The sequence below is a fragment of the Argentina silus genome (genome assembly GCF_951799395.1).
Source record: "Argentina silus genome assembly, chromosome: 7".
Taxonomy (NCBI): domain Eukaryota; kingdom Metazoa; phylum Chordata; class Actinopteri; order Argentiniformes; family Argentinidae; genus Argentina; species Argentina silus.
In genome coordinates, this window is record NC_139661.1 from 10,718,266 (window position 1) to 10,732,695 (window position 14,430).

The 14,430-nt window shown below is 40.3% G+C and overlaps 1 protein-coding gene across 2 annotated transcripts in view; it reads left to right on the forward strand.

Annotated features, from left to right (window-relative positions):
* The first annotated feature begins 525 nt into the window (after nucleotides 1-525).
* Nucleotides 526-14,430, forward strand: part of tcf7l1b (transcription factor 7 like 1b) — a 34,147-nt gene continuing 20,242 nt past the window's right edge. For both annotated transcript variants that reach the window (XM_083673352.1, XM_083673353.1), the window contains exons 1-3: nucleotides 526-1,365; nucleotides 1,501-1,564; nucleotides 1,672-1,799. In XM_083673352.1, the coding sequence (XP_083529478.1) occupies nucleotides 1,180-1,365; nucleotides 1,501-1,564; nucleotides 1,672-1,799 (378 nt within the window). In that variant the 5' untranslated portion in view covers nucleotides 526-1,179. The remainder of the gene's footprint in view (nucleotides 1,366-1,500; nucleotides 1,565-1,671; nucleotides 1,800-14,430) is intronic.

Here is a 14,430-nt window from a genome sequence, read left to right on the forward strand (position 1 = left end):
CACACGACTGTAGGCTACATAGTTGCCGGTAACATGACTTGGATGAGAGGGTTAGGAGGACATCAGAGCCAGTGATGCTGGAGTGGATGTAAAAAAAAAAAAAAAAACTTAAATTGAAGACTCTTTTCTGAAAGTTATAGAACCGATAGGCCTACCTTAATATTGGCTCTACAGGATAGAAACTCGATAGATAATTATGTATTTCATTTTTTTTTTTTTTTTTTTTTACAAAATCATCATCATCAGAGACTCATTCACAGTTGAAATATCCTAGAAACCACTGGTCATACCTGAGGATATGAACCTGATGTAGAAACAACAGGACTTTCCATAACAATAGATTTAATGTAATGAATTATATGGTGAAACTGTCCCTTTAAGCATAGCCTACCCCGTCTACATAGGCCGAGTGAATGAAGTGTCGTTTTTCAGCGCTAACTCCTCCTCTGCATTCTGCACAAGCTGCGCTTTTTCTTCCACTTGAACAACCAAGTAGATTTGGAGCGCATTCCCCATCAGCTAATGTGGAGGGAAAGGACCTTCTGTCCGGAAAACTATTTTGGACCTAATATTGCCTACTTTGACAGCTCATATGATAAGCTACTAAGGACAATAATTCAAATGTATACTTCTTAGAAGTAGTAGGCAACAACTTGGTCGGAACTAGAGGAACATTGTTTACTTGCAATACTGGTTCGACTTCCATGCAAAAGATATCATCTTCTGCCTGTCGAACTATAACTCACGTATGGATATTAGAAGGTGAAATTGGACGTCGTCACCCTTGAATTTCAATTGGTTCGTCTACAGTTTGTTTGCCTCTGAGCTTCAGGAAGAATACTGAAGTAGTTGCATTCTTCAACACCAATAAGGAGAGTGGGCGACTAGTTACCACTGAGTGGAGAAGAAACTTTGTAGAGTCCGGCTATTGACGCCGATTTGTTACATTTGCATCGGGTGGATTATTGGATACTTTATCATCATGGAAAAGTGGGAGATTGTTCAGTTTATCAAAATGGAGATTTGAAAACGTGGCATTCATTTTTTGCTATTGTTTTTGGTGGTCTATTTTAGTGGGAAAAGTGGACTAAGTTTTTTTCCTTTGCGAAAAGACGAGATATTTTGTACGAGCGATCGCACATTCTTCTCAACTAATACGAGAACTTTTTCATCAGAAAAATGCCACAACTCAACGGAGGCGGTGGGGATGATTTGGGGGCGAATGATGAAATGATATCTTTCAAAGATGAAGGAGAGCAAGAGGAAAAAATATCAGAAAACGTATCAGCCGAGAGGGATTTGGATGATTTGAAATCATCTTTAGTAAACGAGTCGGAAAACAACAGTAGCTCATCAGACTCAGAGGTTAGAACAGGGTCTTGTACTGAAGTGAATTACAAACAACTTGTCTGAATATCCTAATCAATATTTTGTTCAGAAATATTGCTGATGAAGTTTTGACATGTTTTCCCTCTTGTTCCATGTGTGTTCCTCTGTCAGCAAGCAGAGAGGCGTCCCCAACCCAGACCTGATTTGGACAGTTACAGAGATTACTTCAGTGAAGGTAAACTTCTGTCACTTGCAATGCCACATTTAAGTTTTAGTTGCATTTATTGTTTTACGCGAGGCATAGCAATATATTTTCTAACTTCCATACTCATGTCCTTGCAGCACTAAGAAGACAGCAAGATGGTGGCTTTTTCAAGAGTCCCCATTATCCTGGCTACCCGTTTCTTATGATCCCAGATCTTTCCAATCCCTACCTATCCAATGGCTCCCTGTCCCCTAGCGCAAGAACGGTGAGTGGCCAAAACAAAAGTTCAGTTCACAATGTTACACTTTCAGTCTGTTGGCACTGATCCTCCTCCGCTGTCCAACACTGAAGGCATGCGTAAAAGTTAGTTCAGTACAACCAGACCGCCATATTCCCTTCGAGTGGCCTCTCAAGGAGTAGGCTAACTAGTTCTTTGTTCTTTTGGGATTTTTCCCCCTGTCAACCTTCTGCTTCCAACTGACCATGCAAGGCTCGGTAACTAATCCTAGCCTACATTATTATTGATCGTGAACCAGAAGTAGCGTAGGCTAAATTTAATATGACACTTATTTAGCAGTTAGAATCGTTTTGCAATTTGGACTATTTAACGGAAGCTGTGGTTTTTGCTTAGTTCACAACTGAATATCACTCAGCACAAACTTGCGAGCCACAAGTTACAAATCACGATGGGGATGGAATTATCATCTGAATTTCCATGGAGCCCGAGGTTAACATATTGACCTAAATGTATCTGAGAAGTGTAATATACGACACATAGGCCTACAATACGCATCAATGTTGAGGTAAATATATGTATGTCTTGTATGAAACCATGATATAGTGTTCCACAACTTGTATTAGAGAATTACACCAGGAGTGATGAGAGAGTTGATTGACAGGTTTTGTCAGAATTTGTGAGCCTTTGTATTTTACTTTGTAACACTGGCTTAGTGTTTACACCAAAAAACAAACAAATTAAGTATTTTTGTCAATTCTTGCTACCTGTAAATTTTTACAAAAACGAATGCATAACAATTTAAATGATCCCACCACTTTTTACTGTATTTAGAAATTGCACATATTTAATATTGCACAGTTTCAATGCACACTAAACTTATTAGGTGGTCTGGGTTAGGGTTAGTCATATGCTCATGATGTATCCTGTCATATTTTCAGCATTATAAGAGGAATTCATTTCCTGTAGATTCATATTATCAGGGAAGAAATGTGCAGTGAAGCTTGAGTCTTGGACTAATTGACACACACTGGAATTAAGTGTACTAACACAGTATTTGAGCCACTTACAACATATCTATTTAGTAATGTATACCAGGCCATGTGACGTTTTAGAAGCTAAACAACATTGAATAATCTGTGCACCATTAAGTTTAGCTTCTGAAGCCTGGTAGTCCAGGTATGTTGTAGTAGTAAAGGTAGGTCAATCCCATGCATTACACACATGCACAACACAGCAAAGTTATCTGTATTACATTGTTAACAAGATCTGAAGTTGTTCCTATGCAACATTTTCAACGCAAAAACAATTTGAATAATGCAAACTTCCTTGAAATACCACCTAATGGAATACTATTGTTGTTAAGAGCATTTCCATCCCCCAATCCTTGTCTCAACCCAAAAAGCGAGTGATTTGGTTGGGACCAGCCAAGCATTTGACTGAAAAGCAATAACCCCCCCTCCCTTTCTTTGCTTTTTCTTTCCTTTTCACTGTTCCAAACCAACTCTCCCTGCCTCCCCGTACCTTCCATTCAATTAGAGAGGCGTTAGTTGACTATTGTTATTCTGAGCAGGCGCATGATGGCTTCATTGGAGGTCTCCATTGGGGCTCATTAACTAAATGGCTACTCTCTACACACTAGGTGCATATCACTGTGGAGATCCTCTTTTGTCCCTCAAGACATGACAGTTTTGCAGGGATAACCAATAAGCATAAATGAGTTGCATTTAAGAATCATGCCGTGCTAATCATGCATGTGTTCTATTGCTTTAGTCTGTATTGTTTGAAAGATGCACAATTATTTATTTAAGTTATATATATATTTTTTAAACATCCTTTTCTGTCATCTGTCTTTGTGCCATCAAATCATTGTGCCTCTCTCTAGACAAGTGTTTATATCTTCCCTCACACCCTTCCTCTTATAGTGCCTCTCTTTTACAAATGTGTAGCAAATGTTGCCTGTTGGGCATGCTCATTTGCATGCATTGGAGACATGAAATGTGAACTATATCAAAGGTCATTGTCATCAGAAGGTTTTTCTGGGTCTTTTTCCCAATTTTGCTAGACTACTTATAATATTTAGCCTTATTTAGCCTTTCAAAACTATGATCATATATTATTTTTATTATGTAGACAGAATAACATTTCTGAACCATATCTTGACCCCAAGTTGTGGCCCCTTACAAAGCTGGCTGGAACCAAGAGCGCGCGATTTTGATTTTGTTCAGAAAAACAAACAAACTTTGAAACAAAAAGCTAGTTAGGCTGTCAATTGTATTTCTCAGTTTTCTTTGCTTTAGGCAAGGATACACGTTTTTCCTAAGCCTTTCGAATTTGGATTCATATCCCCCACATGATATGGGGAGGATAGAATCAGGTCAATGGGACAGATACAGCATACTCTGTCAATCAGCACAGCGTTAAAAAAAAAACACAGTGAGACAATGGCTGGTTGGTACACTTTGGATATTTACTGAGCAAGAAGTCTGTGCTGTGACTGCATATTTACTGGTAATTGCCATATTTGAGCTGAAGTAAACTCATTGCCTGGGACTTAGTATAAATGCACTGAATTTGAATAATCGGATGTTGAACTTGTAATCTTTTTAGCCTAGAAGCTGACAGTTTTTTTTTATGTGTTTGCTAATGTTCATAGAGTAAAATGCAGCTGTATTTAAGGGAGAATACTTGCTATTGTGCTGCACAAACATTGGGTCAAGAAGTTAGTTAAACTATGAGCTCCACAGTGATATTTGCTCAGTACACTTGCTCTGTACATAGCTGCAGTGTTTCCTAATTAGTTGGCTAGATAGAGAGTGCTTGACTGTGAGATAGCAATTACGTTGTTACCTTTCTGGTCTTGAGATCCATATATTGTCCCGTATAGCAAATAATGAGTGCTGTTAAGTTTAACAGCATTGCTCCAGATTCAGGCAGTTTTGAGAGTTGTTCCTCAGTATGTGATGGGAGAGCATTAGAAGTTGGGGCCCTCAAACAGAATGCATAATTGCCGAAGTTGTAGATTTCAAGCCTTTTAATTCCAAAGGGGAAAACAGCTTCGTAGTCTCGTTTGTAAATATTTGTTCAACTCTGAAAGATGAAAAGGTAAATTCTTGTTTTTTGTAAGGGAAACAATAGTATAATGATAAACTGTACTTATTTGATATGCAACAGAACTTATGTTTCTTTCTTCACATATTAGGCAAAAGCTAAAACATTGTTGCACAGCTCAGAATACCTGTGCCATCGGAATACGGTATTTGATAACAAACATGAGAGCAGAAGAGGTGCATCAACACTGCCTCTCTGTCTTTCTATTTTGTTGAACCAACCGATTAATAAGAAACTCAGTTCATAAAGCATGATGGGTGAAATTATATTTTAATAACCTGAATCAGGCTGTTACTTGGATGGTTTCTAAAATTACTTTAGTTGCGCATGTTTGTGTGTGAAATATATTTGACAGCAGGTTTCACTCTAGACAACAGGTCTGTATTTTTCATGCTCATTTCAGAGGAGTTGTTATTGTTAGTGATGTCTTACTTTTTCTCCCTATGTTACATTTTGTCTCTGGGACAAAGCTGTCGACAACTCCCCCTAATGGTCTTTCAGTAACTGAATGAAAGAATTACACACTAAAAACATGATATAACTAATTCAGAATATGTTAGAAGATTTTGAGACTATGGTACTTTCATAAAATGTGATGCCGAGAGGGAATGATAATGTCCAAGTATCTGTAGGATACTCCTTGTTTCTATGTCTGAATCTAAAGCTTCTGTTTAGCTTTAGTGTGATATGCAGTATGGCATGTTGATTTATTTTGAGGCACAACTTGTGAATGTGGATGTGACAACCCTATCATGAGCAATGTGAAGCCCATGAGCTCAGTAAAAATCCCTGGAGGGAAAAGCATAACTGATTTAGAGCCCTGTTCTGAGCTGAAATTCCACTGTAATCCATTGAGAGTTCAGGGGGAGTTTTGCTTTGGGGTAGACGTTTCACTAGACTTTTTCATGGGTGGGGGGGGGGGGGTCAATGTGGCTTTCCCTGTGGGGTAGAATGTCAGATATTGTTGTTTTAGTCCTAGTGTAGATGGATGTGATGAGGTACTCTCAGTGACCAATGTTGGGGGAATTGTGCAAAACCAAAGCTTTCTGTGGTGAACACAATCTTTTACATACACTACACACAGCACAACAATATATTGTATCAGCTCCACCCTATGTCAGTGAAGATTGCTCCCCTAACACTGTATCAGTAAATAGTGAAACAACTTGTGTGTGTGAGAGGTGCCAGGTGAGTTGTTATAGGTTGTTGTAGTCAATTAAATACACCGTAATCAAATGCATAGGAAGCCATCCATCTAAGACAGTCAATCAGAAGCTTGGAAATGGTGCTGTGAATTTACAGCTACGATGTCTGAACATGTTAGTTGCTACAATTGCATGTTCCTCTGACGCCTTTATTTTCCAGTCCTTCTGGTGCTTTTGGTACTTAAAAATGTGTAGACAAAGAAAAGCAAATAGTGACATTGTCCTGTTGAATAAAAGGGCCTCTCCTTGCATAAGCAAACAGTGTTAGCCTTTTCATCAGGTAGCACACTCACCTTGCAGTCTCAATGGTTGGGTGTGTGTGTTGGGAGCATCAGGGGAGGGTCTGTGGGTGCATTGCTACAGAGGGAACAGTGTCCAGGACTCACATTTTGACAACCCTTACTGCTGTATGCGACTGCTGAAAGTAATCTGAATGTTAGCTTGCAAATATTTTTTTAACCAAGGACTGTGTAAACAGAGCTAACATTTTTGACTTGGTTTATGTTTTGGAAAGGATTTTTTTCTTAGAAGGCAAACAAATCTACATCAATTTAGTAGCAGTATTTGATTAAAAAAAGATTGCATGCACCCTCAAGAATGTCAAGGCCAGCTAACATCTCATCTCTAAAATGGTTTATTTGCTATAATGCATTTATTGTTACAATTGGGGAAATCAAGTGCCATAAAATTCTGTTTGGTGATGTTGACATAATTGAAAGATTTATTTCGATTTATAATCGATTTACTTCGATTAACACTTTGAAATCCTACTCTACTCCACATTAAAATACCTATGTTTCTAGAGGACAGTATGAAAAAGACTGTTGACCAAAGGTTACAGTTTATGTATCTATTATAGAGAGGAGGCATTAACATATTAATTTTTTCGCTAACTTTTGTATCAATCTTTTCCTGAAGTGGTGGAGGTGCTACAGGCCAGTCAATTGTCCTAGAATCTTAGCATAACTTTCTTGGGGTGTCTCAGGAAGTCAGGATTTTGGTATTTCTCTGTATTTCATCTTAAGACTCAGGCATGTTCGTGTTCAGTTCTAAACAGCACTTGTATTGAAGTGTGTGAAATGGTGCCAGTCCTTCCTCCCTCTTTGGTCTCTGTGGAAAGCATGAGCTGGCGTCAATTCCTCCCGCCACCCCTCGCCTGCTAGCTCACCACCTACCCACCCACCCTCCCGCCTGCCATTAGAAATTCTGTTTATAGCACTCTCTGGCTTCTCAAGAGCAGGGCCCATCAGGAGCATCTCAGCACCCTTTGAGGAAAGGATAACCACCCCCCTCCCCCTTCAGCCGCAGACTCCCTACGTTCTGTGACATCAATGAATCCCTTTGATGTGCCAAGATGAATATGTGTGCAAATGTGTTTTTATCAATTTATTTATCCGAGATATGTGTTTTTCACATTCGTTAGGTTTGGCCAGAACTACTGCAGAGTTTGAGATTTGGTACATTACTTTTTCTCATGAAAAAAATTAGGACTACTTTTTGTTGAACTTGAGAGACATTTTGAGAGGCAAACCTGCCAAATGCACATGATGAGTAATATGGCTTTCTGTTTTCTTTTGTGCTCAAAAATATTTGTCAGATATGTAATGATCGCAAGTCCTTTGTCTTGTGAAGCAGATATCAGTGGCTTCATCAAGTCATGTACAACGTCAAACCTCAGCAGGTCTTTGTGCCTGTATTCCTATACCTGTATTTCACTTATTTTATCCATAACTTTCTTTGTCAACACTGTCACTGAAAAGGCAGTTTTGATGTGAACCCCTCAATGGCTACTAAAAAGGAGCTCTAGGCACAGGCTGTGTGGTTGTAATATTTGCAATCCTCTGCAAACAAATGCTCTAATTTTTTGAACGTCTTTGGGATGGGCCGTCATGGGGCTCAGAGTCAGATGAGCTAAGGAAGTAGCAATGCAATATGAGTCTTACAGAACGTGTCAACTTCAGCATGGAGGTAAAGGCAAAGTCATGACACCACCAGTGTAATATGTGGAATGCTCCCCCCAAACAATGGAGCTCCAAGCATACAGCTGTTAATTATATCAAAAGTAAAAAAAAAAAGGGTTATGTTGTGGGGGCTGTATCATATATCATGTGAATACCAACTGGCCTCATGGTTGCTAATATATATGTTATCTGGTAATGAGCTCCATTCAGGGGGGAGTTTACTCCCTGGTTGTATCAGGGGTCCCGGGTAATCAATCTCATTCTCAGGTGATCAAGCCTTTGGCTGATTGATGGGGATGGGGGCACAGTGACGACACACTCAGGGCTTTGGGATTCCTTGCATAGGCCTATATGTGGCCCTCACGTGGCACAGGGTCGTTTACTTCACATTAAGAAATGCTAGCACTAAAGTCCTCCTCGCTAATAAAACTTGATTGTACAGCAAAAAAAGAGAATTGAAATAGGGTTTCATCAGTCTGGTATTCTAAACAGCTGTTTTCAGTTTAAGCTTTGCAGGCTGCAGGAGAGGGAGAGGGTAGGGAAGAGGAGAGATTGTTGATGAGATGTGGTGGTGGGAGCATAAACTGGGGCAGATATGGGCCTCGCAATTCCTTCGGCTGTTATCCAGAGGTCGGCCAGCTTCCAGACCTTGAGGCTCGCTCTTATCTGAGGGATTCTCTCTCCCACAGAGCTGGACTGCTGTAGACTAGAATGACTTGCCCTTCCCTCACAGCCCAATCAGAAAGCTGGAGAAGACTATCAGATCATGCAGATCTAGATTCCCTGGTATTGAGATATTAATCAGGTCTCGCTTAAGTTCATGTAAAGGGCATGGAAATGCTTTCTCACGGGTTTCTGGGCAACCCTTACATCTAAGGACAGGACCAGTACCTCTGTTATGTTACTGTTGTTTGATTATGTTTCTTATGTGTAGAGCCGTAAGTCTACAGTGCACTCTCCAACCTGTACTATATAAAGAAGTGGATGGGTATCTTTCCAGGATGAGGATAGTTGACAGTAAGTGGAGCAGCTGTTCTTCTTGTTGAAGTTGTAAATCAGTTTGGCTCCTTCCAGAAAAGCAAATCCCCATAACGGTGCAGTGGCTTTGCACTGCTCGTCCCGGCTCAAGTCTCCTGGTGAACGGATGTAGAGCCAGCATGTTGCACCTGCATGCGATCCACAGAAAGGTCTTAGATACCACAGTAACACTTAAGATGAAGACGTTCCTTAGACATGCTTGTTTTTTAGTCATGAGATCAACATACTAGGCATCACATTACACGGAAAGATTTGGTCCATTTTATTCTTATTGTAGATTCTTTCAGGACCAGGTCTCAATTAAGTTGGAATTGACATGATGTCAGCATTCCAACTTTGGACATATATGCTTAGGTCTAAGAAGTGTTTATAGTGTTGTTATAATGCAATATTGCTTGCATGAGTTGCTAATGGAACCATGATATACTGGAATGTTTTTCAGTCCAAATGAAAGAATGTAACTGCTAAAATGACTACATTTACATCACACACTCACCAAACACTTTATTAGGAACACTATACTAATATTGGGTAGGGCCTCCCTTTGCTCTCAAAACAGCCTCAATTCTTTGTGGCATTGATTCCACAAGATGTTTGAAACATTCCTTTGAGATTCTGGTCCATGATGACATGATGCATCACGCAATTCCTGCAGATTTTTCAGGTGCACTTTCAAGCTGTGAATCTCCCGTTCTACCACATCCCAAAGGTGTTTTATTGGATTCAGATCCGGTGACTGGGAAGGCCACTGACGAACACTGAACGCATTGTCATGTTCATGAAACCAGTTTGAGACGACTTTTGCTTTGTGACATGGTGCATTATCATGCTGGAAGTAGTCATTAGAAGATGGGTAAATTGTGGCCATGAAGGGATGCACATGGTCAGCAATACTCAAATAGGCTGTGGCATTCAAGCGATGATTGATTGGTATTAACAGGCCCAAAGTGTGCCAAGAAAACATTCCCCACACCATTACACCACCTCCACCATGAGAAGGTGTACAGGTGTTCCTAATAAAGTGTTCGGTGAGCGTATATTACATTTGTGAAGGAAATTGTTAACTTGTGGAGTTGGAGATGTCAAGTGAAGATATGTTGACATGGTTTTTGGGATAAGTAATCTCAATGGAAGACCATTGTTGGACCTTGTGGAAGTATTAGGAGTGCAGCTGATGGAAACTAACAGAGAGCTTTCAGTGCAAAGCCATAATTCAAGTTGTTGTTTAGTTTTCATTTAGGTTGTTGATGTGTATGTTGTCCTCACATTCAATTCCACATTGCCTCTGGGTGCCCTTTGCTACCTCCAAATAACCCCAGTAAACCAATTGTACTTGTTAAGGAGTCACAATGTTCTGCAGAGCGTCAAATTTGATTAAAGCCAAAGCAAAGACACAAGCCATCTGAAATGTGTAGCTTCTTTATGTCCACCGAGACCTGTGGATCTAGTTAGTCAAAAGAGATGTAGAAGCTTCAAATTGTTTGATATTTGTCCACCAATCGTTATGTGGCAGATTTCAAATCAAGATGCAATGTTACTGATTAACTGTGAACAAGGGGTCGTGGTACTGAATTCCAGCAACGTTTCTCAGGCATCTGTTCCAAGTGATTGGGATAGGGATTCCCCCTTCCTCCTGCCTTCGATTATCCTTGTAATTTGCTTTTTGTAGATTTGATTATTTAACACTTGTCCTCATTTGGCTCAAGATGTTTTCAAAACTCCTGACCATTGTCTACTGACTTAATCGATCAGAATTTCTCCTCGAAATTTGAGTCAACATTTTTTCTAATCAAAGTATACAATATTCGATTTTTTTAGTTTAATTCAGGAAAATGTAAAAGTAAAACAAATAGATGATAAGGAGGTCCCTGTGTGAATATGATGAATCTGAATCTGAGGGTTAGTAGAATAGAAGAGAAGAAGAGAAGGGAAGATGCTGGGTGGCTGGATGCAAACGCCTAAATCTCTCACTCATTTACATGGTTGAATACAAAATCCCTACAAATGTGAATGACTGCAAATTCAGACCAGCTACATTATAAAAAAAAGATCTAATCAAGCCTATATGACATGGAGTAGGCCAAGGAGCCCTTTTGTTTGATTTGTACATGGGCTGGAAAGGCTTGCTATTGGAAATCCCTGAAGCAGGCTTTGGGGGCAGGTCTGATTCTCGTGTGAAATAGGAAGGCTCTATAGCTCTCGGCTGACTTGACTGGGGCTGTATGGGTGTGTTGGCAGGGGGAGCGCTGGTCATGAATAGGTTCTTTGACTACCTCAGACTTGCCCTGAAAGGCAGGACAAAGACCCCAGGGCAACGGCTTAGAGCCTCACAGCTGAGCTACAGAATGCTTCGCCCAGTCTTCCTCCCTCCTTGCCTGATTTAAATACTACAGTGGCTTTAAGCATTCTGTAGACGAAGGCTCAAATTCTTACTACAGGGCACTTGTGATCAACTTTTCCCTGTGTTTTTGTTTACAATATGCAAATGCTAGAAGTCTGTTTAGATATATTATTTGGAATCTTTGGAAGGGTGGTGCATATTCTCATAAACAGCCTGGTGATTATCGACGTGTTTCTGATGTATGTGTTGTCAGTAATTTGTTTTGCCACGTTCTTCAATTGACCTCACCTGCTGCTTTCCTATAACTCTAGTAGTCTGGGCTTAGTATACCACTCGTTAAAACATAGTATTTACACTAGTGTCATGGAACCTCTCTCTCTTATCGTTGGTTGTTCATTAAGGAACATTTTAGTTTGCTCTCGGATTATATAGAGGTGTTGGCAAATAAATGAGATTAAATTAGATAAAGCTAAAAACTTTGACCTCAAATTAGTTGACTTGCTTCGTTATTTTGATTGAGCTGTGTGCTACCCCATGGTTTAAGACACACACAAGAGAAAAAAAAAATCCCTAAATCTTATCAGCAGAGTTAATGGGTCAGTTGAGCCCTGTCCAGACACTCTCTCCCCATAGGGTCTCCTGTTTCAGATGTCACTCAGAGCTTTGTTTGCCCCCCCAGGGTGAAGGGTGATAGGTCAAGGTTCAGGGCCAGTTGGCTGAGTGGGCACCAAAGCCTGGGTTTCCCTGAGCACATCCGCTCCCCTTTTCACACTAACCATAACGCTATTATTTTTGTTGATCCTATCATAAATGCTTATTTTAAATTCATTTTCAGTGTTAGTCTAATTCCTTTATGTGATTATGATGATGTTGGCTAAATACTTTCACATAGATGTAATGACGTTGGCTTAGAACTTGTGCTTGATATACGGATACTGCATCTTGCAAGCTCTCAACATTGTAACTGTGATTCGTGTCATTTGTTATCGGCCGACTTTGTTTGTGATTTAACTTCCTTAAAAGTTGCATATTGAACTGTTGAGCTTGTTCTAAATGTTTGACTTTCTTATTTGCTTGTGAAAAGTCGTATTGTGAGGTTTATGCAAGGACACAAGCGTCTATCAAGATTAGGAATCCTGTTTTGCACCTCTGCAAAACTTCACACCAAACCTCAAAAATGGTCTCAGCTTCTTTGTCCAAATCACCTCCAGAGTTTACAAGCCAAAGACCTCACCCTCCTCAGCCCCCACCCACAATGTCAGCTTCTCTCCGCCCCACCACACAAAAATGTCCTCCAGTCAGGTTTATTATGCAGTTTCACGCAGACCAAAATTGCAGCTGCATGGAGAGCAATCTGGATCACATTAGCTCAGGCGCTGTGATTTATAAATTGTTTCTCAGGCCATAAATCCCTGCTGTAATTGTGCACAAGCTCCCCTCTCCCTCACTCCCCCTTCTTTTCTTCATGCTCTCTCTCTCTCTCTCTCTCTCTCTCTCCCTCACTCTCTGACACACACAGCTTACAGTGCTCAGGTCATCTCTAATTGTTAGCAGGAGTGAGCACTTTGGATTTGGAATATTTGTTATATTGTGGAGTGGGACAGATTTAGTTTTTTAGGGAAGAATATCCAGTCCAAAAATATTTGCCTCCACTCTCTCTTAACAAACTCTATGCTAGTAAGGCAGAACAAGCAGTACTCTGCCCAGTTTAGCAAAGAACAGTATTGGTCCTCAGGTTTGTGGTACCGTGGTCTAGGCTCTGCATTCCTGAACACTCACAGTGTAATTGGTAGGGGCCTCTCCTAAGCTCAGTCGCTGGGAATCTGATATTTGCAGCAGCCCCAGATCATAATCACCTTACCCCTCTCATAGGAATGTATTCAGATTGAATGATATGCAGCAATAGGAATATTTGTTTTTAAACAGCAATGATAACTTTAAGTTTATGTTGGTATAGTCACACCACCTGTATTTCAGTGTAATTCCAGCAGCCATAAGAGTTTTCCAGCCTCAATTATTTCTGCCTTTAAGAAAGGTCTCTATAATAATTGACATTCATCAAGATCATTGACTAACATTGTAGTTTTGATACTTCCCATCATCCTCCTTTGATAATTCCCATCATCCTCTCAGATCCATGTCATTTTAATTCAATTTGACATGGCAGTTATTTATCCATTTAGATGTTTTTCTTGTTTTGTAAACTAACTAAATCCAACCCCCCCCCACCCCTTATTTCCTCCTAAGCAACTGCTTGTGCTTCCCATTGACAGGGACTGAGAGGTTAATGTGTTCTTAGGAAGGTGAAGGTTCCCTGCATATGTTTACTACTCCTTTGTTTTGCTCTCAGGCGACTTGGTGAACCTTGAAGAGGTAGGGGACCTTATGGCCCACCCTCGTTTTGCTCTGTGTCCCTCCTAAAGACAAATGTTTCTGGAATTAGGGGACTGGAAAAGGAGGATGGGTTGGTTGGTTGCTCTGTGTTTCAATTGACTTTGTAACACTTTACATTGCCTATACTTAGAGTAGAGCAAGACACTTTCTGTTATCCCCCCCCCCCCCCCCCCCCCCCGGGACATGATCCTTCACTTTTGATAACTGGGTTATGGTTATTCACAACTGATTCAAATACTATTTATGAATTAATGATAAACTAACAAACCTTTACAAACCCCAGAAATCATACCCTAATGTAAAGTGGTTTTTTCCTTGTGAGTCATTTATGCTACTCTGACTCCTTTTATGTATACAAGTTGTAAATCCATTTTATGGTCCAAAAGCTGCTATGTTAAACTTTGATAACTTATGATGGATGTCTGGTTTATAGAGCAATAGGAACAGAGTGTTCAGGCATGCATACCCGCAGTGTGTGTGTATGTGTGTGTTGGGGGGGGGGGGGGGGGGGGGTTTGAGAGAGAGTTGGTTAGCATTGGGGTGAGATGGATGTCAGGCAGTAAAACTGAGATGAGGCAGGGCTGAGACTTTGGGCCCTGAGATTTGTGCCT